Genomic DNA, 20,566 nt, shown 5'->3' with positions numbered 1-20,566 from the left:
CGCCCGCCGCCGGCCCCCCGACGGCGCCGCCCTGCTGGCGCCCGCCCTCGCCTTCAATCTGGGCTGCGAGCCCGGCGGCGGAACGCACGTCTGCCTAAGGGTGAGCCCCGGGGAGGGGTGGGGGGCAGCGGGCACGGGGCGGGCGGCTCACGGCGTGCCTTGTCCCCCCGCAGAGGTACGATGGGGTGCCCGGGGCTGCGGAAGGGAAAGGCAGCCGCTCCTTGCTGCCCGTGCCGCCCTTCGCCGCGGAGCTGCACGTCGAGATGGTCTGCTCGCCTGCCTACAGCACCCGAGCCGTGTACGACCGCCTGCTCTACCGGCACTTCCAAACGCCCCGGTGAGCCGCGGCTGGATGCTTTGTAAATATCCATTTACATCACTGTGGGTGGTGCTGTGTGGAGACAGGAGCTGGACACGGTGATCCTCGTGGGGCCCTTCCAGCTCGGGATATTCCGTGATGCCATGATTCATCTCCCATAAGCTCACACAGGCTTCGCTTCCATGCAGCATTCTCCATCACACTCCTCCCTCTGGTTGCACCTACTTTCATCCCGTGCATCCTCAGTCCTTCAGTATTTCCAGTTTCAGAATACAGAAAGGACTGAATTGGTGGTCATCGCTGTGTTCATTTCTGCAAAAACACATGGTGTGGAGCGGACGTGCAAGAAGAATTTATCATTTCTCACTGATGTAGCTCTGTTTTTTTGGCTGTTTTTTTTTGTAGGCTGGTCCAGGAGGGAGACATCCTCTGTGTCCCAACCTTTGGATGTGCTGAGTTTTTAGATGGAAATGCAGACAAATTCCTTAGGTAGGTGGCAATAAACTGGTTCTGTTATGTGGATACAAAAAAGAGAAAAGGTGCTTTTTCCCTCTTTCTTGAAACAAGGCAGTGGTTTCTGTTCTCTTCTGTCCTTGGGGTCCATAGAATCATAGAATGGCTTGAGTTGGAAAGGACCTTAAAGATCATCTAGTTCCAACCCCCTGCTGTGGACAGTGTTGCCAGCTGAGAGTTGATCTGCCTGTTATTCCCAGGGATAGGGAAATGTTGGGTTGGGGAGGGTTGCAGCTAAGAGCACAGCCTCCCTTATGGAGGGAAGAGTTGAGAGAAGAGTCCGATGGGAAAAGAACAAAGGGGAGGAAGGGATGGCCTTAGGACAACCAGTGCCTTGTGAGGACAGGAAAATGGAATTGTTCACGCAGGATTTGCAAGACGTGCGTTGAACACTGTTCAGCTCCACAATGTATTTTAAAACTTAAGAGCATAACCCTATGATGAATATTTGTAGGTGTTTTTTGGAGGAAGAGAGAACCACAGGAGGCACAAGCCTTCCATTTGTGTGCTTAGATGTTCCTACCTTCAAGATATTGACGCAACAATTCAAACTTCTTGTTTTACCTTTAGGTGGCCGGAGCTTTACTTCAAAGTGAGGAAGATACTAGGCACGGTGGAAGGCATGCAGTCTGAGGGTTACCTAGCAGACACTCAAAACACCTCTCTGTATCTGGTAAGATGTCAGATAGCAGGGTGGTTGTCTGGAAGATCTGAGCCTGAGGTTGCTCAATCGATGACAAATGTTTCTGTGGAGGCTTGTGTGTCCTGCTCTTGAAAAATGGTGTTTCAGGACAGGCTGTCACTTGGTATTTGTCTTTTCTCAACAGATGTTCTACAAAGTGTTGATTTTCTCATAGGTGGGTTCAACAAACAGCGCCGTCCCGTCTGCCCCAGCCTATACCAGCCACGAGTTCTGGAGCAGTTTGTCTCCTGCTGGACTGTCTGATGTTGTGAAGGAGCTCTGTGATGCTCTTCGGCCTCACCTGACCAGTCAGTGAGTTAAAATTCCTTCTAGCAAACCTCAGGAGAGCTGGGACCTTGCACCCCAGTCACTAGAACTGCCTGTATGTTACAGGGCAGCAGCGCTGAGCGGAGCTGGCAGTGTTCTTCTCTCAGGACCAAGTGGCAGTGGAAAAGTAATGGCCGTCAGAGCTGTGTGCAGCTGCCTCAACCTCCACCTCTTCAAGGTACTTCATCCTGTAAGCAGTTGATTAGTGGGTTTACCATGCGGGAAGAATTTGAGAAACGTTCTTTAAGGTAGCAGTACCAAAAAGCCTGCAACTGTGACATGAGCCTATTCAGAAGCTGCTCCCATGCACACATGCATTCAAAAGGAATCGAAGTTTGCTGAGCTTAGTAGCTCACTCTGGCACAGATTAGGGCTGTTAATGGGCATAACTTCAGAGCAAACATTTGGATGATCCCAAAGGTCTACCTATTCCGCTGGTCTGTGTCTGAGAATGGCCTGAAACAGATGACGAGAAAGAGTATATAAAAACAGACCAAGCACCAGGATTTGTTTTCCCTGGTGTGTATCTTCCAGTGCTCAGGAATCAGTCATTTAGAGGTCTTATGGCACAGAGGTTGCCTTTATACCTTTCTTTAATAACTGTTAGTTCAGTCAGTATAACTTACTTTACAGCTATGGCATTACACGGTTGTGTTATAGTAGATTTCATGTCACTGGATAGGATATTGAGTAGATACTACGTAGGTCACTCTGAAAGTAATGTATCCTATTTATTTCCATGGAAACTAAAACAAATACGAAGAGCACAATAACACTATTTGGTAGAGCAGATTCTCGGCTGCAAAACACTATTTTTCAGCATAGTTACTACCATTACCAATGTATGCATTTTCACCAGTGATGAACAAGAGCTTGCACGCCACAGTTGTGAAAATCTGCACCAGTGGAGGTGACCTGTTGTTTCACAGCTGCTATGAGAGCATCATTGCTAGGAAAATGTTGCCCAAACAGATGGAAGTCAGAAGGTGCCAAATCCAGACTATACAGTGGTTGTAGTAGGACAGTCCAGCCAAGATGGGCAGTGTGCTCCATGATCTTCAAACTGGTATGGGGCCTCGCATTACTGTGTTGCAAGAGAAAGGCTGTTTTTTTTTCTCTGGTCTGGCTCTGGAAGTTTAAGCCTTCGTCTTAGTCAGCATCACAATGTGGTGGTCAGAGTCAGTGGTTTGTCTGGGTTCCAGGAAATTCAGAAGTATTGCCCCTTTCCTGTCCCAAAAGACACTGCACATCACCTTACCCACTGGGAGCTGTGTCTTGAACTTTTTCTTCAATGGAGAATTCACATCACCACTCCTGGGACTGCTGTTTTGACTGTGTCTTGTAGTGGTGACACCGTATCTTGTCACTGGTAATGGTGCAATCCAGGAAACTGTCCCCGTCAGCCTTGGACTGGTTCAATAGGTCCTGACAAACTTGCATACAGTGTTCTTTCTGTTGCTGTGTGAGTATTCTTGGGACCCACCTGGCGTAAATTTTGCAATATTCCAACACAGCTGCCATTGTTTCCAATGCACTGAAGCCAATATTCAGCTCTGTACACAGTTCCCTGGTCGTAATCCACCAGTTTGTGCAGATGAGCTCATTGAGATGTGAGTGAAGGTCCTGGTGCGGATATAGTGCAGGTTAAAGGTTTGGGACAGGATGGGAGTAGCTGGTGACTCTTCACAGTCAACAGTGGACCTCTGCAGCTATCTGGACTGGGAGCTGTGCTGTTCAGCATATTCAGAAATTACCTGGGAAAAGAAGGTGAACTTTGACATGATGGTTTGTTCATAACCAAGTTATTAACTATAGGAGAAAGAGGGACAGACTGTCCCTGGCCTAGAGGAGAGCTTTAATGAGGCAAGATGACTGAGCAGCAAAATGGCAGATAAAAATCACTGTAGGTAGCTTAACATGAAAAACAATGCATTTCTGACTCCCATCTAGTGGAAATGTTGAGTCACAGCCTGAACCAGTGATTGAGCACCTGGTGAGAAGGCTAGGGCCAACCCAGGGGAGCTCAGGTGCAAGCAATGCTCCTGAGTGACTGGAAGGGGTGGAGCCAGGATCCACCCCTTCCCGGACCTCATTTAAGGGTTGGCAGTGGAGGTGAGGGGATCTTGCTGGAGATCCCTGCATGCCTGAGGCCTTCCAAAGGTAAGCAGCTTCTTTCCTTTGTTCCTGCATCCCCAGCTGCTGCATTTGGGCTTGACCTCATTTGCTGCAGCTGAAGACTTTGCCGCTGTGCTATTATTGCTGTACTTTGATCGCGTTATAGTATATATACATATATATGTGTGTATATATATACACTTCTACCAGTCAGCATCAAGAATTTTTTTTTTATTGGTGGCTCTCTGAAAACTTTGGCTTTGTTCTCAACGTGTGTCAAAAATCAGATCATACTTTAGGAAGCAAACTAGGGAGTAGGTGCTGCTTTTGTGGAAAACCATTGCTACGACTCAAGTATCATCCACTGTTCTAGTCTCCCCATTTCAAAAACATAAAGCTGAATTGGAAAAATCCAGAGGAGGTCACTGAGGAAGATGAGTCTAGAACAGTTTCTGTGTAGTGAACAGCTGAAGAGACTCTTTAGCTGGATAAATAAAGAACTTAAGGATGAGTCTGATAGACGTTTACAAGATCTTGAGTGATCAGCAGAGTGGGAAGTGTTTGATTTTTGTGTCTGTGCTAGGATGAGTTCTGAGGCTGACAAGCGAAGCAAACGGGAGGCAGGTTATGTTTGGGTGCACTGTGGTAAATGGCTTCAGGTTCTAGCAGGATGTGCAAGACACGCATCTGCCAGTTCTGGTTTAGGCTTTGTGTGCCTCATTTAAAGACTGACGCTATTGAATCCAGGGGTACTTGCTGTCTATCTAGTTCTCCTGTTCAGTTTTTACAACATTTCTGTAGTGCACAGAGCAGAGGCTGGTGGCTTTCCCAAACATGATTTGCCTTTCCTGGTGTGACCTCTCAGCACCAGGAGGCAGCAGTGTGTGTTTCTAGCAGCGTTCAAGGCTCATCTCTCCTTTTTGGATGATTTATCCAGTGTTTGCTCATTAATAATGTCTGGGCTTCTAACCACCCATAACTTCTTCCCCCCTCCTCCCCCCCACACCTCCTGCCTTCTACCTTCCTCTTGCACTTAGAGTTTGTGTGGCACTGGGTTGAATAGTTTCCTGAGCTTTCCCCTCTTCTCTTTGTTCTGAAACACCTTGCTTGGCCTCTTTGGCCGTTAGTTTGCCTGAGCCATGATATCTCTGTACTTCATTGATTTTTCCAGTCCCTTGGCCTCAGCTCTTTCAAACAAGAGCCTAGTGCTCACTCTTCTCTCCCCTTGCAAAGAAGCACAAAACTGTTCTTTTTCCATGCCAGATGATCCTAACGTGTCAATTTTGTTCCTCTGGGAAGAGTCCACTTAGATCGCCTTCCATCTGTGAATTGCCCATAGAATGTTTTGCAGCAGTGAGCATTGCCCTTGGTCCCCTGGCAGTCTGTGCTGCAGGCCCTGCAGACTGTGTGTTGTGTGTCTTGCAGGTTGACTGTGTTAGTTTGTGCGGTGACACCAGTGCAGCTACAGAGGAGAAAATACAGATGGCCTTTGCCCAGGCCCAGCAGTATCGTCCCTGTGTGCTTCTGCTGAAAGACATAGAGGTGCTTGGCAGAGACCGGGACAGGCTAGCAGAGGACTCCAGGGTCATTGCTACTCTGAGGCAGCTGCTTCTGGACAGAGACCCAGCACTGAGGTACGGACCTTGCGCTCTGGGCACCTGGGATGGATGATTCATTACTTCTGCTGTTCCTAGGTCTTTATGCAGTCACTGTTGCATAAAGGCTTTCACTGCTACCACATTCAGTTTTCATTTTAATCCAGTGGAGACTCTCCTAGACTTGGTTTGTTCACTTCAGTGAGGGCTTGCTCTTCCAGCTCAGTGGCCGGGGGAGTCAAGAGGCCTTATTGTCTGCAACTCGGCTGGTTTCTGCCTTTGATAAGTTAAGAAAATCTGGCATGTTTGTTGTGACCACTGGAGAGTGATCTGATGTGGGTGATGGCAATGGAGGGAGAGAGGTTTCCACAGAGCTGTTCCCCCCTTCTCAACAGCCACCCTGTCCTGGTGATTGCCACAACCTGCAAGCCCCAGGATGTTCCTACGGATGTACAGACTGCTTTCCTTCACGAGGTGAAAATTGATGCCCTTTCAGAAGACCAGAGGAGGGCGATGCTGAGCACGCTGACTGCCTGTCTTCCTCTGGGCAAAGAAGTGAGCCTAGCCAAGCTGGCCCGCAGGACTGCAGTGAGTGAAACCGCAGTGGCGTGTGGAGAGGGGCGGCCTTGTGATGTGGCAGGTCAGGAGTGCTGGGCCAACCTCCTGTGGCTGGCTGTGGAGAAAAGGGGCAGTTCCCACAGCACGGTCGCTGTCTCTAGGGGGAGACCCTCGTCCTCACACACCAGCTCTAACAGAAGTGCCTAAGGACTCTACACTTTTTGCAGAGTTGCTAGCTCTGCTAGAAGGCAATGGAAAGAAAAACTCACAAACAACACCAAAACAAGCTAGAGACTTTAACCAGAGCACAGAAACTCAGAGAACAGCTCTGCAAGGAATCTTACACTTTTTGTAGCCTGGCTGGAGCTGTGTTCAGGGATTGAACTGATGCTGTTTGTTTCCGCATTCACAGGGTTTTGTGCTGGGAGATTTCTGTGCCTTGCTGTCCCACAGCAGCCGGGCTGCTTGTACCCGCATCCAGGCCTTGAGGTAGCACAGGCAATTTGGCAGGAGGCAGGGAGGGTGGGCATGTAGCGAGACTGACCACTCTGGGAGTGGGGCAGTGGCTGAGCTCTTCCCTTCTCTTTCCTTACCAGTTTTCCAGGTGGACTGAGTGAGGAAGTGGAGAGAGATTTTTGTACCGCTGGCTTCCCAGTCCTTGAGGAGGATTTCAGTGTTGCGCTGGACCAGCTGCATGATGCTCATTCACAGGCGGTGGGAGCTCCGAAGGTAGGATCCTGGAAGTGGGATTGTTTCTCTAAAGCTGTGTGGTTCAAGATACCTCTCACTGGCTTCACCAGGCTGACCCACTCCCTACCATGTTGCTTCCTGCTGTCTCCTTCCACATATTCCCCCAGCCATGGAAAAAAAAGTCCAGCTGTGTTTTTTGACTCTGTTGGGTTTGAATTTGGTCGGGGAAGCTCTTGCAGGTCTTATTGGAGACTGCTTCATCAACTAATGACAAAGGGATGCCAGGCTGTGTAGCTCAGCCTCTCAAGAGGTAAAGGCAAACAGTGAGCTGGCTGCCTTGTTGAGGCCTGATGTTGCCTGCCATATAGGAACAGAGAGGATATGACACAAGCTGGAGATAGGTTTCCCTACATGCACAAGGAGCCTTAAACTTGGCCTGTGACCTTGGCCACAGCTCAAGCTGGCACAGGTTTTTCTGACAACCAGGCAGTTTGAAGAGCTGGGGATTCTTCAGGGAAAGGGACGTGAAGTGCAAGAGAGAACCAGTTGAGTCAGCTTCTCAGGAGGAGCGTAGTCTGCCTCTGGTGGCTCAGGATCAAGAAAACAGCATTTGGTTTGACGATTTCTGCTGGGTAATGTGTAGGGACCAAGCAAAATGACCAGAGCCTCATCTCCATGCTCTCAAGTCTGAATGACTGGGCTCAGCACAGGACTTTGAAATGCTGCCTCAGAGTAATTCAGGCACCTTCCCCAACTGCCTGCGTGCAGTCCTGCCCAAGCAGGATATCACCTTGCTGGTGTCGTCATCTGGAAGCTACTCCAGGACTGTTCAGTACCTAATAAACGAATGAATTAAATGAGCTTGGCTTTGAGGCGTGTTTGCCAAGTTCACTATAAGACAAATAATAACCTCAGACTGTGCCCAGCAGTGAGCTGTGTGAATGGGAGCTAATTTTGTTTGCATTTTACAGTCCCTTAACGATTTCTTAGTAGTTGGCTGTGGTTCAAAAAGCCCATTAGCAGACTTCAATGTACCTAATTTTCAATCCCATGCTTGCTTTTACTGGTTATTTGCACATTTGTTTGCAGTTGAAGGAACGTCAGCTTGAGCCTCCAAGAAAAAAACAAATTTCAAACTTCAGTTGCTAGCAGCATCTGCGGCATGTCTTAGAGTTATGATGTTCTCCTTTGAAAACAACCTTGCTGCCATTTTCCAGCACTTGTATCTGTAGAGCTTTTTCTAGGGAAGCAGCACAAGCAAGAGTGTGGGGGAGAAGACAACTGTACTACTCATCTGCAGTGGGGAAAGAGGGCCTGTGGCTTTTTGCTTTAAAAGATTTTCTTCTAGAAATCCTTATCTTGTCTGTCCTGATCCTTTTTTTCCAGTGGAGTTGCTGGACAGCTGGAATAGTAGCATGATAATGTCATCTCAAGTAGCAAAAGCAGGAGAGACGAATTGGCCGAGGGGCAAAGAATTTTGCTTTGGCTATTTTTAACCCTGCTGTTTGTGCTGACACCTGTTCACCACCCAGCCAGCAGCTGGGGGGAAGTGTTCTGGGGCTCTGCTTTCTCTGCTTATTCCCGGGAGAGCTTGCTCAGACGCTGGGGATGTGTCCCATGGGCTATGGCATTTCTGCTATTTCTAAAGCTTTTGAGCAGTGTTCTCCTCCAAGATGTTTTACTCTGCATAAAATAACAAAAGTGGCATGTGTCACTCCTCTCAGGTTTGCTGTCTTTCCTCTTGTTGCAGTGATCCCTTGCATCCTTGTCTGCTACTTGTAAGCATCTATGGATTTTGTTCCTGTATTTCCCCCTTCAAAAGGATCTAGTTTTCTGCACAGCATCCTCCAGGATGTTTCTACTTCACACCGTCCTTTACATGACAGAGGTTCTAGCAGCTCAGGTTATCACACTCTAGTGTGAAGCCCTTGCTTGGTGTGACCATCCTGGGGGACAGGGTGGCCTGAACACAAGGACCACGCAGTTGCTAGGTTCAGGTTTCATTTATTTATTTATTTTAGCCTTCCCCATGTCCCTAAGGCTGTGTCTGCAGTAGAGTTCTCCCCTCAAGGTTGCAGGCAGATATTACTGCTGGTTTTTATTTCACTAATGGGTGATAGGAGCAGTGGAGAATCAGAAAAGGCTGCAGGTTGCTTGGGGAGATGCGTGGTTTGCTTCACTTCTGCAACACTCAGGAGAGGATGGGGGATCTCACATCAGGGATGGCTGGGCAGCGTGGTGTGCAGCTGATTTGCTGTGTGGCCAAATGATGACTAATACCCCACTGGAGCCAGAGCTAAACAAGCAAGCTCAGGAAGAAGTGCTGACAGGGACTCTGACTCTCGTGCAGATCCCCTCCGTGTCCTGGCAGGACGTTGGTGGGCTCCATGAGGTGAAGAAGGAGATCCTGGACACTATCCAGTTGCCCCTGGAGCACCCGGAATTGCTGTCACTGGGTCTGTGCCGCTCTGGTCTGCTGCTGTATGGGCCTCCAGGGACTGGGAAGACCTTGCTGGCAAAAGCTGTGGCAACCACATGCACCATGACATTCCTTAGGTGAAGAGTGGGAGTCTTGCAGTAGGACTTTCTCTTGGCAGTGAATGGGATGCTCTAACCTGTTCCCTTTTCTCCTGTTCTGCAGCGTGAAAGGGCCAGAGCTCATCAACATGTATGTTGGACAAAGTGAGGAGAATGTGCGGAATGGTGAGCAGAAGCATCCTGATCCTGCATATGGCAAGAGGGTCCATTCTGTGGTGCTGGAAGGGAGGAGGGAGTGCTTGAATTGCTTCTCCAAACTCCCATCCACAGCTGCCAACAAGGGCATAAATCCATTGTCTACTACACCATGTCTGTTCCCTGCCTTGCTGCAGCTTCCCCTCTTGCACTCTCTGCTCCTTCCAGTGTGTCTCTGGTGTTTCTGATGGGGCAGCAGCCCCTCAGAGACACAGCTGGGCCTTGGGACCCCTCAGACAGGAGCAAAGGTGGTGGTGGTGCAGCAGTGGGCAGGCGACTTCCATCTGCAGCTCTTTGCCGGTGACCACTTCTCCGAGTCTTTCTCACCTTGTGTGCTCTCTGTCTCCCCCCAGTGTTTGCCAGAGCCAGGGCAGCTGCTCCCTGCATTATCTTCTTTGATGAACTGGATTCCCTGGCCCCAAATCGTGGGCGGAGTGGAGATTCGGGAGGTGTCATGGACAGGTGAGTGAGCACAGCCTGTTCTTGGGAAAGCATGGGGGGGGGATACATGGGATGACCTCTGCCTTGCTGGGCCATCCCAACTCTTTATCTCATTTTTCTCTCCCAGCTCCCTTCAACTTTGCATGGCCTGTTGCCTCTTTCAGGCCATTAGTACTGCTGTTTGCATTGCAGCAGATTCCTGATTGCCCAAGCTCATTGTGCAAACATTGGTTAAAACTGTGCCTCCTCCAACTGCTTCCATGACTGCCAACTGTTCCCTTTGGCCTCTCCAAGGTCATCCTTCACACTCGCTTTGTTGTCTTATTAGCTGCTGTTTCCCCGAGGTGGGAAGCTTTTCAGCTGCCTCTACTAGAAGCAAAGCAGGTACAGCTTGATGATATGCAGAAACTGGCTAATTTCCCCCAGGGCTCTTCTGTTGGGCTTATAGTCTTTATCCAATCTCTCCCTCCATCCCTGAGGGGTTCTGTAGTGCTTTTCAGTGGCACCTTTTGCCCCTAGCATCCACCAGTGGCTCAGGAAGGAGGGGTTATGGTGCCTGTTGGTTGTTCCAGGTGATTCCAGAGCCCAGTGGAGATATCCCCATGCTGAGGGGTCTTTGCAGTACTGAAGTACTGTGCTGCCAAACCATCACAAGCCCTGTGGTTGCAGAACTGGATCTGCACTGTGTGCTGCTCACTGCCCTGAGGCTAGGTTGACAGCATCGGGGCCTGCTGGGGAGTCCCCAGCATTGACTGTTGGGTCAGTTTTGCAGCTGAACTTGCTGGGCAGTACCACATAGCAGGGGCAGTTGGGATTAGCAGGTACATCTGCGTGTGGAACTATCCGGAGCCATGCATGCCTGCCTACGTTTGTTGTCAGCATCTGATAGCAAGTTACAAGCACATGCAGCAGTGATGGCGATGACTTTCCAAGGCCTAGCTGTGAGTATCCTATCTCAACCCCTGCAGAGTTGTCTCACAGCTCCTGGCTGAACTTGATGGCCTCCATTCCAGCAGAGAGGTGTTTGTCATCGGAGCTACGAACAGGCCTGACCTCCTGGACTCAGCTCTGCTCCGGCCAGGCAGGTGTGTCACATCCTACCCTGCCTTGCTGCAGGGCAGGTCTCTAGAGCACCTTGGCCTGTGGTGAGCTGGACTTTGTCCCCACCAGGGCCATATCTGGAGAGCTTCCTCCCAGCCTGTCCTGGGGCAGGACTTAGCATCATCTGCCTTTGTTGGACCCCATGTGGTTCCCATCACCCCATTTCTCCATGCTGCCAAGGTCCCTCTGAAGAGCAGCCTTGATCTCCAGTGTATTGCCTGCACCCCTCACCCCCAAAAAGTTTTCTGTCCTCCATGGACTTGACATCCACAGCAGCTGCCCCAGGGCCCCCTTTTAGCTGCCACCTGTGGCAGGCTTTCTGTGGCCTGTTTTTGACCATCTCTTTTCTCTGCTGACAGATTTGACAAGCTGGTCTATGTGGGTGTAAATGAAGACCGGGAGTCACAGCTGCAGGTGCTGAGTGCCATCACCAGGAAGTGAGTGACCCTGTCCTCTTGCAGAACCCTTCCACCACTTTCTAATGGGTAGCAGCCTTCCTGGAGCTGGTGTGCGGTGTGCTCCAGTTTGGCCTCATGTCTGAGTGCTGCAGAGCATCTGCGTCACTGGTGGGTGGCCAGGAGGTAGGGTGAGAGGACAGGGTAAATCCAGAAGCAGAACTGGAGCTGAGCTTGTTCGGGGCATTTCTGGAGGGAGAAAGGCAAGCTGCACAATGTGGGTGTGAAAGTGCACCCCAGCAGCTGGGTGAGCAGCAGAGCAGATGGGAATCTGCCTCTGCAGGGCCTTTGTGCAAGGGATAGCTGTGATCGCTGCTTCTTTGAAGGATGGGCTGGAAGGAGAGGTGACAGTGTGGGCTGGCTGCATGCACGTTCCATGCTGTGCAGCTTGGCAGCTGTGCCCTCCAGCGCTGGGCTGTAGGAGGCTCGCTGTCTGCAGTGTGGCTGTGAAGGGGTGGTTCGCTGTCCCAGTGGTTAGCGCTGTCTATAATTAAATGTTGTTATTCAGCCCTTGCTGTAGGCTGTTTGCAGGTGTGTAGAGCACTTAATTTCCCCAAGTGAGAACTCAAAGTTGCCTTTGATCCTACTCAGCAGGAGAGAGGACCTTGGTTGAAACAACCTCTTGGTTGTTTCAAAGAAATGACTGGTTTAAAACCAAACAAACAAAAAAAAAAAACCCAACACAACAACCAAACCTAGAATCAACCAACCAAGCAGAACCCTTTGATTTTTCTGAAGCACGAAGAGCATAGTCCAGAAGTTGCTAAACAGGGGGTGTGACTCTGTGGTCTGTGATCCCTCCTGCCCAGCCACTCTGGCTGCTGCCTGTCTCCCAGACTCTTAGCACCTGCGGCTTTATTTCTTGGCAGGTTTAAACTGGATCCTTCTGTGAACCTCAGCAGCATCCTAGAAGAATGCCCAGCTCAGTTGACAGGAGCTGATATCTACTCGCTGTGCTCAGATGCCATGATGTGCGCTGTCAAACGCAAGGTGGAATGGATCGAGGAGGGTAGGAGCTCACCCCTCCTCATCTCATGTGTTGGAGCTGCCCAGCACGAGGGTAGTTAGCAGTGCTGTAGCAGTAGCTGGGCTTGTAGGGAAGAGCCTTGATAGCCCTGGGCCACCTGTGAGTGCTAGGCTGTGGGTTGCTAGCAGGTGCTTTCAACATGTGTGACCGTCTGCACCTTGCTTGGCCCCAGGGGGGAGGAGAGAAGCAGTTTTCTTTCCCCTTCCCTGTCTGGAGAAGGGGCTGGTGGCTCTGCTGGCTGCCCCTGTGCTTTGCTCTCAGCCTTTTCCCATTTTCTCTCACACAGGGCTGGATACAGAGAGCTCTGCTCTTATACTCACCATGGAGGACTTCTTGCAGGCTGCTGCGAGGTTGCAGCCATCAGTCTCTGAGCAGGAGCTCCTCAGGTACAAACTCATCCAGCAGAAGTTTGCTGCCTGCTCATAAGGCTCAGGAGAGCCAGGACTGGAGGAGCAAAGGGATGACGTGCTAAGAGGCATGAGAGAACTGGGGGCAGAAGCACCCACCTGCTACCTTCCCATTGCTCTTGGTTCTCCTTTTTCAATTTTGGCAGAAAAAATGGCCATGCAGTTTTGTGAGCCAAAGCCTTGTGTGGGTGTTAACCTTGGAGGGGACTCTGTAACAGCCCCTCTGATGTAGGGGGAGCAGCATCTGACTGCCAGGAGCATGCTGGGGTGTCAGAGCACTGACCAAGGCTGTACTGGTTGGCAGCAGGCACCTGTTGGGGTGCCAGCCCCCAGTGTTGGGTGCTGGCTGGAGTTGCAGGGCCATCACTGGGCAGTGCTGCTGCCATTGGCCTGGCCTTGACATGGACTCTACAAATAAATGTAGGTTTCTGCTCCAGCTTTCAGCACTTGTGCTCACTGCTTGGCCTTGGGGCTTTGCTGAGGGCTTAGGAAGGGCCATGTCAGCCCATGGAGGGCTGTGTGTCACAGAGAAACTAGTGTTGGGGGAGGGGGGGCTGGGACCTCCCTTGTCCATCCACCAAAGGAGGCCAGGATGAGATGCAATGGGGACAGGTCCAGCAAAGGAAATTGCCACCAGCTAGTAGGCAAAACTTGTCGCAGTGAAGAGCAGGGGCTCTAGGCTTGGAACTGTTCACCCCGCCCCTGGGCTGGAACAGTCATGAGCTGCTCCATCAGAGCCAAGCACACACCCTGACTTCTGCCTTGCCTCCTGCTGCAGCCTCTTGGCAGCTGCTTGCACTGCCACACGTGCACTGCTTCCTCCCCTCCACCACAGATCCCAAATAAATCCCACACTTGGGCCATGTGTGAGCCAGCTGGCAGCTGCCTTCACATCACTCTCGTGGCTGCCAGCTCCCGGCAGCTGCTTCTGCAGCTCAGGGGTAGAGAGCCCCAGCCCTGTGCGTTGGTGGCACCAAGGCTGCTGCCAGTAGTGTCACTAGGCCATGTGTGGCTGGCAAGGAGCATGCCCCCACTGTGCTTTTCCCCAGAGGGCTATTCCTCCAGCAGCTGCGGGCCTTTCATGCATGGTGGCCCAGCTAATGAGTGCCTCCAGCACTGAGCAGGCCACAGCCATGATCCTGGGCTAGGTCTGATTCCCCAGCTCTCTGTGGGGTGGGCAAGGAGTGAGCTGCAGCCACACCAAGCATTCCAGCTGGGTCTCTGTAGCCTCCCCACGCACGTAGCAGGGAATGGGCACCTCCGAATGGTGCTCTTTAGGCCTCAGTGCCTGCTTAGAGGCAGTGGGGCTGTGCCACCACCCACGTGCCAGCCCTGGCACCTTTGCCACTGGCACTGTGGCATAGGCCAGGAGCACAGGGCTGAGGTGAGGCCATGCCCAGCAGGCCTGGTGCTCCCCAATCCCCCCCCGGCTGAAGGCGGCTCACCCCATGCATGGACACACGGACCATGGGCTCTGGTTGCTCTCACAGACGCTCTTAATTAACAGGAGTTGGTTGCTGGGCAGGTCTCTGTGAAGTCCCCAGCCCCTTGTTCGTTCCCAGAGCCACTCGGAGCGCTCTGCCACCACAGTCCTGTCAGCGCAGCGTCCTCAGGCAGTCTTCTTGACGACGTGGATGAAGTAGCAGGGGATGTGGGCCTGACCAGGTGTGTAGGGCTGGAAGTCGCCCAGGACGCTGTGCTGGCACTTCCCCTGGAAGGCACCTTTCAGAAGCGCCGTGAAGGCCTCCAGCCGATGTGGGTAGTACGAGAGACGGAACTTGCTGCAGGGAGGCAATGGCCATGAGGCTGAGCAAGCACCGAGGCCCAGCCCTGGCTGGGAGCCCCCTGCAGCCCCTCTCACCTCAGCTCGGGGGAGGCCCCCGCCTCGGTCGGGGGGACCTGCACGGTGTAGTCAAGGGTCACCATGTGGGCCTTGTTGTTCACCAGCAGCACTGAGGTGGTGATGTCCTTGGTCAGGTCGCTCTGGGGATGGCAGAACGTCAGTGTCCCACTGCTCCCTGGCCCCAACTTGGAGAGCAGGGTTGTGGCAGAGGGGAGCGGGATGGGGCAGGGATGGCAGCCGCCCACCTTGTAGTAGATGTTCTTGCCGGGCGGCGCGCAGCCGGTGGCCAGGATGTGGTCATAGTTGCGGTGGTCGATGATCAGGACGCCGCCGGGCCGCACCATGCTGGCAATGTTCCTCAGGGCCAGCTTGTGGTCACTCTGGTCCCCTGAGGAGAACAGCGCGGCATCCCCAGGCACGGACTGTGCCCCCATAGCCACACAAACCCACATAGATCCCCCAGCCTGTGGCTCGGGGCACCCGCGGCCCCACCCCTGTGATGAGCTCAGGCACGCTCTCAGCCTCACCGGTGCACTATGGGGAACCCACAGCCCCACGCGTGGCACAGGTCTCGGTGTGCCTCCGGCCCAGCCACAGGTGACACACACGCACAGCTCCTCCGCCACCGCAGCGGCCCCATGGTTCCCCAAACCGGCGCGTGTTCTCAGACACGCTGCCACTTAGAGCAATCTACTTGTGCCACGAGTTAGGGCACATTCTCAGCCTCCCTTCAGACAGGTGTACGGCACCCCCCGATCTCTCCGGCCGCAGCTTCACCTTTGAGCCTCACCTTTGAAGTCGGGCAGGTGCGCGAAGGAGTTCCCCAGGCAGATGACAGCGTCAAAGCCATCCCCGGGCTTCTCCAGGTCCCGCTCCAGCGTCAGCCAGTTGGCCTCCTCGATGACTGCGGCACGTGGGGAGGGTGAGGGCAGGGAACCTCCGCTCCCCTCCCCCTCCCCCTCCTGCCGGCCCACCCCCCCCCAGCCCCACACACCCCCCCGGGGCCCGCACCCCATCGGTCGAAGGGTTCCTCCTTGCGCCGCTCCCACCGCTCCTTCAACGCGTACTTGAGCATCTTGTCGCTGGCGTCCACGCTGGTCACCTGGAAGCCCTCCTCCAGCAGCATGATGGAGTCCACCCTGGGTACAGCGCCGTCAGCGGGACGGGAGGAGGGAGGGAGAGCTCGGGAGGGACGCGGGGACGCGGGGCCTCACCCGGTGCCGCAGGCCACGTCGAGGACGGAGCGGCAGCGGTGCTGGCGAAGGAGCGCCAGGAGCCAGCTGCGGTACTCGGCCGTGCGGCTCCGCGTGTCCCCGATGTACAGCTGCCAGACCCTCGCCGCCCGCCCGTCCGCATACTGATCCGGCAGCCCCTCCGCCGCCACCCCCAGCGACCGCGTCCGGTACACGCTGTCCACCATCCCGCCGCCGCCCCGCTCCGCCGCGGCTCCGCCACCGCTCCGCAGCCGCGCCACGCCCCCGCCCCCAACGCCCCCGCCCCGCCCCCTCCGCCCGCCAATCACCGCCTCCACCGCCCTCCTCGCCCCGCCCCCCCCGCGGGGAGGAGCCTCCGGGAGCGGACCGGGCAGCGCGGGGCAAGCAGCGCAACGGCGCTCCGCGACAAAGGTCTTTATTCGCAGCCCCGGCGCTGGAGGGCCCCGGGCGGCCGTGCTGCGGGCGCTGGGTGGGAACGAGTCCGTACCGTGGTGGGCCGGGAGCTGCGGCTGTGGCACGGGGGAGGGCCTTTCTCCCCGCTCAGTCCTTGCGAGCCGCTGCCTATAGCTCGTCGGTGGGGCTGTGGGGGAGCGGGGCGGCTTCCTGCACCCCGCTCTCCTCCGGGGAGAGGCTCTCGGCACCTTCGCTTTGCTCCTTCCCCGCTTTCTTCTTCTTCTTTCCACTCTTCTTCTTGCTCGGCTTCTCCCCTGCGCTTGCCAAGTCCCCCTTCTTGCCGGTCCACTTCTCTGCTAAACAGCCTGGGCAGGGGGAGGGAGGGCCCTGAGGGACACGCAGGGCTCCCCGTGCCCCTGCTGGGTTCTCTGTGCCCCCACCGGCACGTGCTGCCCCAGGCAGCCCCGAGGACTTACTGGCATCCTTCCCTTTCAGCACGCGGTCAGCACAGAGGAACTGGGAGAGATCTTCCGTCTGGTGGTGCCGGTACCAGTCCTCGATCACGTCTTCGTACTCCTCCACCAGCACGTCGCACTGATGGGGAGAGGACAGCCTAGCATCCAGCGCACTGCAGCGGCCCTGATCCCATCCCCACACCTGCTGACCCCCCTCCCAGCCCACATGGCCGTGGCACGCTGACACCTCCAAGTGGGTACCTGCTTCTTGAGATCCGCCACCTCGGCAGAGGTCTCGTTCCACAGCTCGTAGGGAATGTCCATCACCACCTTGACGCCCTTGTGCACCAGGTTGTGCAGGGTCTCAAATGTCTCTGACATACCCTGGGAAGAACAGAGCCACCCAATGAGGCTGTGCCTGGGGGTGCGGAGAGGCACGAGGCAGCCGACACTGGGGCGTTATGCGCCCACCAGTCCCTCTCTGTACTGAGCACCCCGTCCTAAACACAGCAGGAAGGCACGTGCCATGTGAGACAGCACCTGGCTCCCTCCTGGCCCACCTCCCCCAGACGACAGCACCCCAGAGCTGTCAGCTGGCACCTGGGAAGAACCGACCATGTTTCAGCACCCTGAGGGACCGCAGTGGAAACCCACCTTTGCAAACCTGTTACTGCCACTCCTTTCCTTGTGCAGGTTGTAGTCCAACAGCCTCTTGCAAATGTTCTCTGTCACCTCAATGAGCCGGATGTCCCTGCATGGAGAGGAATAAGGGGAACGGCTTGGTGTTGTTCCCCAGAACAGCCTCTAGGATCAGGAGGAAGCACCCCAGCAGGTTCCCATGCTCCAGAGAAGGGACTCGGCCCCTTCCGTTTTCACTTACGACTGCGTGTACTTGACGGCAGCGCCCTTCCCATCCAAGAAGCCATACTTGGTGTCAATCACCTCCTTGGTCTTGCCGGTCTCCTCAAAGGCAGATTTCAGCTCCAACGCCACGTATTTGCACACTGCAGGAGGGAAAGCATAGTAGGTCAGTGGGTCCTGAGGAAGAGCTGAATGCCAGGAGAAGGGCTCGCAGGGCACAGACACCATCGCTGTTCACGGGAACAAAGAGCAGCATCCCAGCTGCTCCTGACGATCTCCTGCAGTAGGAGGGCCCGAATAGCGCTTCAGTGTTAGCGCAGCCACACGGGCACGGCCAGGAGGGCAGAGGGCAGCCACCCCTGCATCTGCTTCACCTGCCCAACCCTTCCCATGGGGACAGGACACAACGCCGCACCTCCTCGCGAGTCACCCCTTCCCTGCGCCTCCCACATGGGGACGGGGACAGCTCCCGGGCACAGGGGTGCAGGGCTGCAGGGACTGCGTCAGCACCGCAGGGCACTGCCGGCAGTACGACCGCAGCGCTTTATGACACACTGCGCCGTTACTTTGAGAAAAGAAAAAAATAAAGAGGGTAAAGGGGAGGGAAACCAAATTTTATTTCTTCTGTAACAGACAGCCCAACAGAGAGACGGAAACAGAGAGCAGGAGGGAACACCTCCGGGGTTTACAGGCGTGGAGGGATGGAGGCCGGGAGCAGCGCGGCCCTTCCCGCCCTGCAGCTCCGCAGCTCCGTCCCGTGCCGTGCGCTCGAGCCGCAGCGCTCTCGGGTGGGAGCGGGGCGGTCCCGCGCTGGGCAGGCAGCGGCGCGGCGCGGGATGCGGCCGTGCGGTCACACGGCGCCTCCGGAGCGTCTTCCCGGGCGGCAGAGCTGCACAAAGAGCTCCACCGCAGCCTCTCCTCCTTTCCACGGAGCACCGCGCGTCCCTGCACGGCACAGACAGAGCAAAGCGCGGCCCGGCCCCGGCGGAGCCTTCGGTTCCTTCGCTTCCGGGAGCCGCGGGAAGGCCCGGCTGCCGCGGCCGGGCCTCCTCCGCCCCGGCCCGCTCCCGGCCCCGCTCCCCTCGCCCCCGGCCGCGCTCACCCTCGCACTTGCTGGGCAGCCGCACCCAGTCCGCGTCATCGCCGCCCGCCACCGCCACCAGCAGCAGCAGCAGCAGCGCGGCGGGGCCCTCAGCCGCCATGGCTCCGCTTCCGGGCCTGCGCCCCGCCCCCGTCACCGCGGCAACGCGCCGCCACCGCCAACCCCAGCGGCCCGCGTGGCACGCCCGGCCAATCACCGCCCGGCCCCCCCGACCAATCACCTCCCGGCCCGCCGGCTAAGCCCCGCCCCCCCGCGGTGGGCGCGCCGCAGGGCGCAGCGCCGCGGCCGTGTGGGGGTTGTCCGTCCCAGCGCACGGTTGGGCCCTTCCCGCCGTGCCTGCTAGTGATTCCGGACCCCATCCCACAGGCTCCTCCTCGCTCCCACACCAACCCCCCGCCCCCAGGCTGGGTCTCTCCCTCGATCCGGGGCTCGTCGCTGCCCTTCCCGGGGGTGCCGCGCCTGGCCGCTCATTGCCGGGCCAGGAGCAGTGCGGTGAGCAGCGCGTCCAGGAGCGCGGCCTTCAGCAACACCACCCGCGCGGCCACCAGCATGGCCATGGCAGCACAGGCACGGGGCTCTGGAACAGAGGAGACAGCAGCGTGGCTTCAGGCCCTATGGCTGCCCAGAAGGACTCACCGTACCCACCCCCGCGGGGCTGAACGTCCCCTGTCCCTCCCCACGCCGTCCCGCTGCCCTTTCCCACGCCGCGGTGCGGTTTCCTGCCGCCGGAGCCGTGGCACTCACCCGTGCGGGCGCTGGGACACGACTCTGCCTCCTCATCGATGCCTGCGGGATGGGGAACAGGGGGGAGGGGGCTGCCACAAACCCCTTCTTGCCCCATGATAACATTCACCGCAGGGCCCCACGCCTGCTGCCCGCTGGCACAGCCCTGCTCCCGGGCAGGGCCTGGGTCCGTACCTGCAACTGCGATGGGGCTGGAGCTATGAGCCGGAGCGCTGCTGTTGGGCCCCACGTGGCACGCCAGGAGCCCCTGCTCCAGGGGGGTGTCAGGGAGGATGGAAACGGCACACACGGTGCCACCCTCCTCCTGCGAAGCCCCATAGGCGAAGGACTGCAGAGCGCTGCCGTTCCCCCCAGAGATCCAGACGGCGTGGCCGGAGCTAGCGGGCAGCTCGCTCACCACGCACACCACCAGCCGCCGCCGCTGCCCCGACACCACCATGGTCAGCGGCGGGGCCAGCGTGGGCAGGGGGTCAGCGGCCCCGCCAGCTGCAAGGACGCACGTTAAGGCCTCGCGCTGGGCCCGGCCTTCACACCCGGGCTAGGCAGCCACCGGCCCACTCCGCACCCACCACCTCAGCCCGCCCACTGGCTACTCACGGGGCAGGAGCAGCACAGAGGCCAGCAGCAACCAGGGCCCCTCCATGGCAGCAGCAGCAGCACAGTGGTCGCTCAGCCCCCAGCCGTTACTGCCAGCTGCTCCCAGCTGCTCTGAGCTGCACCTGGGGCAAGACAGCGAGGGGGAGGCGGGCACGGAGCAGATACGGCCCCTGGCACGGGTGCCATCTCCTCACAACGCTACCAGTGCTGCCGGCCTCCCCCCCCAGGCACTCGTGGTAGCGCCCTTCCTCCCCTCCTCCCGCTTGCAACAGTGGTACGGCCGCGGGCAGCGCCATGATGGAGCGGGGCAGCGCAGTGACAGAGCGGACGGAGGACGCAGCCCCAGCAGCCCCAACCCCTCCCTCCTCGTTTGCTGAGCTGCTGCAGTTGGTGC

The 20,566-nt window shown here is 56.1% G+C and overlaps 4 protein-coding genes across 5 annotated transcripts; 1 reads left to right on the top strand and 3 right to left on the bottom strand.

Annotated features, from left to right (window-relative positions):
• Positions 7 to 13,406, top strand: PEX6 (peroxisomal biogenesis factor 6). The gene is made up of 17 exons (XM_021389459.1): positions 7 to 100; positions 174 to 337; positions 725 to 808; positions 1,403 to 1,505; positions 1,690 to 1,826; positions 1,908 to 2,019; positions 5,382 to 5,590; positions 5,947 to 6,139; positions 6,522 to 6,598; positions 6,706 to 6,838; positions 9,150 to 9,355; positions 9,441 to 9,502; positions 9,886 to 9,994; positions 10,942 to 11,058; positions 11,434 to 11,511; positions 12,399 to 12,538; positions 12,843 to 13,406. Exons 2-17 carry the CDS (start codon positions 264 to 266, stop codon positions 12,980 to 12,982), a joined length of 1,974 nt encoding a protein of 657 aa, XP_021245134.1. The 5' UTR covers positions 7 to 100; positions 174 to 263; the 3' UTR covers positions 12,983 to 13,406.
• On the bottom strand, positions 14,437 to 16,299 carry GNMT (glycine N-methyltransferase). Its single transcript, XM_021389465.1, has 6 exons — positions 16,021 to 16,299; positions 15,818 to 15,945; positions 15,597 to 15,710; positions 15,052 to 15,194; positions 14,825 to 14,946; positions 14,437 to 14,744 (listed from the first exon to the last, which is right to left on the bottom strand). Exons 1-6 carry the CDS (start codon positions 16,224 to 16,226, stop codon positions 14,573 to 14,575), a joined length of 885 nt encoding a protein of 294 aa, XP_021245140.1. The 5' UTR covers positions 16,227 to 16,299; the 3' UTR covers positions 14,437 to 14,572.
• On the bottom strand, positions 16,420 to 18,986 carry CNPY3 (canopy FGF signaling regulator 3). Its single transcript, XM_021389461.1, has 6 exons — positions 18,832 to 18,986; positions 17,749 to 17,872; positions 17,523 to 17,619; positions 17,130 to 17,252; positions 16,890 to 17,007; positions 16,420 to 16,778 (listed from the first exon to the last, which is right to left on the bottom strand). Exons 1-6 carry the CDS (start codon positions 18,929 to 18,931, stop codon positions 16,582 to 16,584), a joined length of 759 nt encoding a protein of 252 aa, XP_021245136.1. The 5' UTR covers positions 18,932 to 18,986; the 3' UTR covers positions 16,420 to 16,581.
• Positions 19,067 to 20,370, bottom strand: PTCRA (pre T-cell antigen receptor alpha). 2 transcript variants are annotated; one of them, XM_021389463.1, is made up of 4 exons: positions 20,173 to 20,370; positions 19,750 to 20,061; positions 19,576 to 19,617; positions 19,079 to 19,408 (listed from the first exon to the last, which is right to left on the bottom strand). In XM_021389463.1, the coding sequence occupies exons 1-4, from the start codon at positions 20,216 to 20,218 to the stop codon at positions 19,299 to 19,301; spliced, it is 510 nt and encodes a 169-aa protein (XP_021245138.1). In that variant the 5' UTR covers positions 20,219 to 20,370; the 3' UTR covers positions 19,079 to 19,298. The 2 variants fall into 2 exon arrangements, with proteins under 2 accessions (XP_021245137.1, XP_021245138.1); XM_021389462.1 differs by having other exon boundaries at positions 19,067 to 19,408; positions 19,576 to 20,061.

The sequence above is a fragment of the Numida meleagris genome, chromosome 3 (genome assembly GCF_002078875.1).
Source record: "Numida meleagris isolate 19003 breed g44 Domestic line chromosome 3, NumMel1.0, whole genome shotgun sequence".
Taxonomy (NCBI): Eukaryota; Metazoa; Chordata; class Aves; order Galliformes; family Numididae; genus Numida; species Numida meleagris.
The sequence above is the reverse complement of the archived record's forward strand: the minus strand, read 5'-3'. Positions and strand labels throughout refer to the sequence as shown.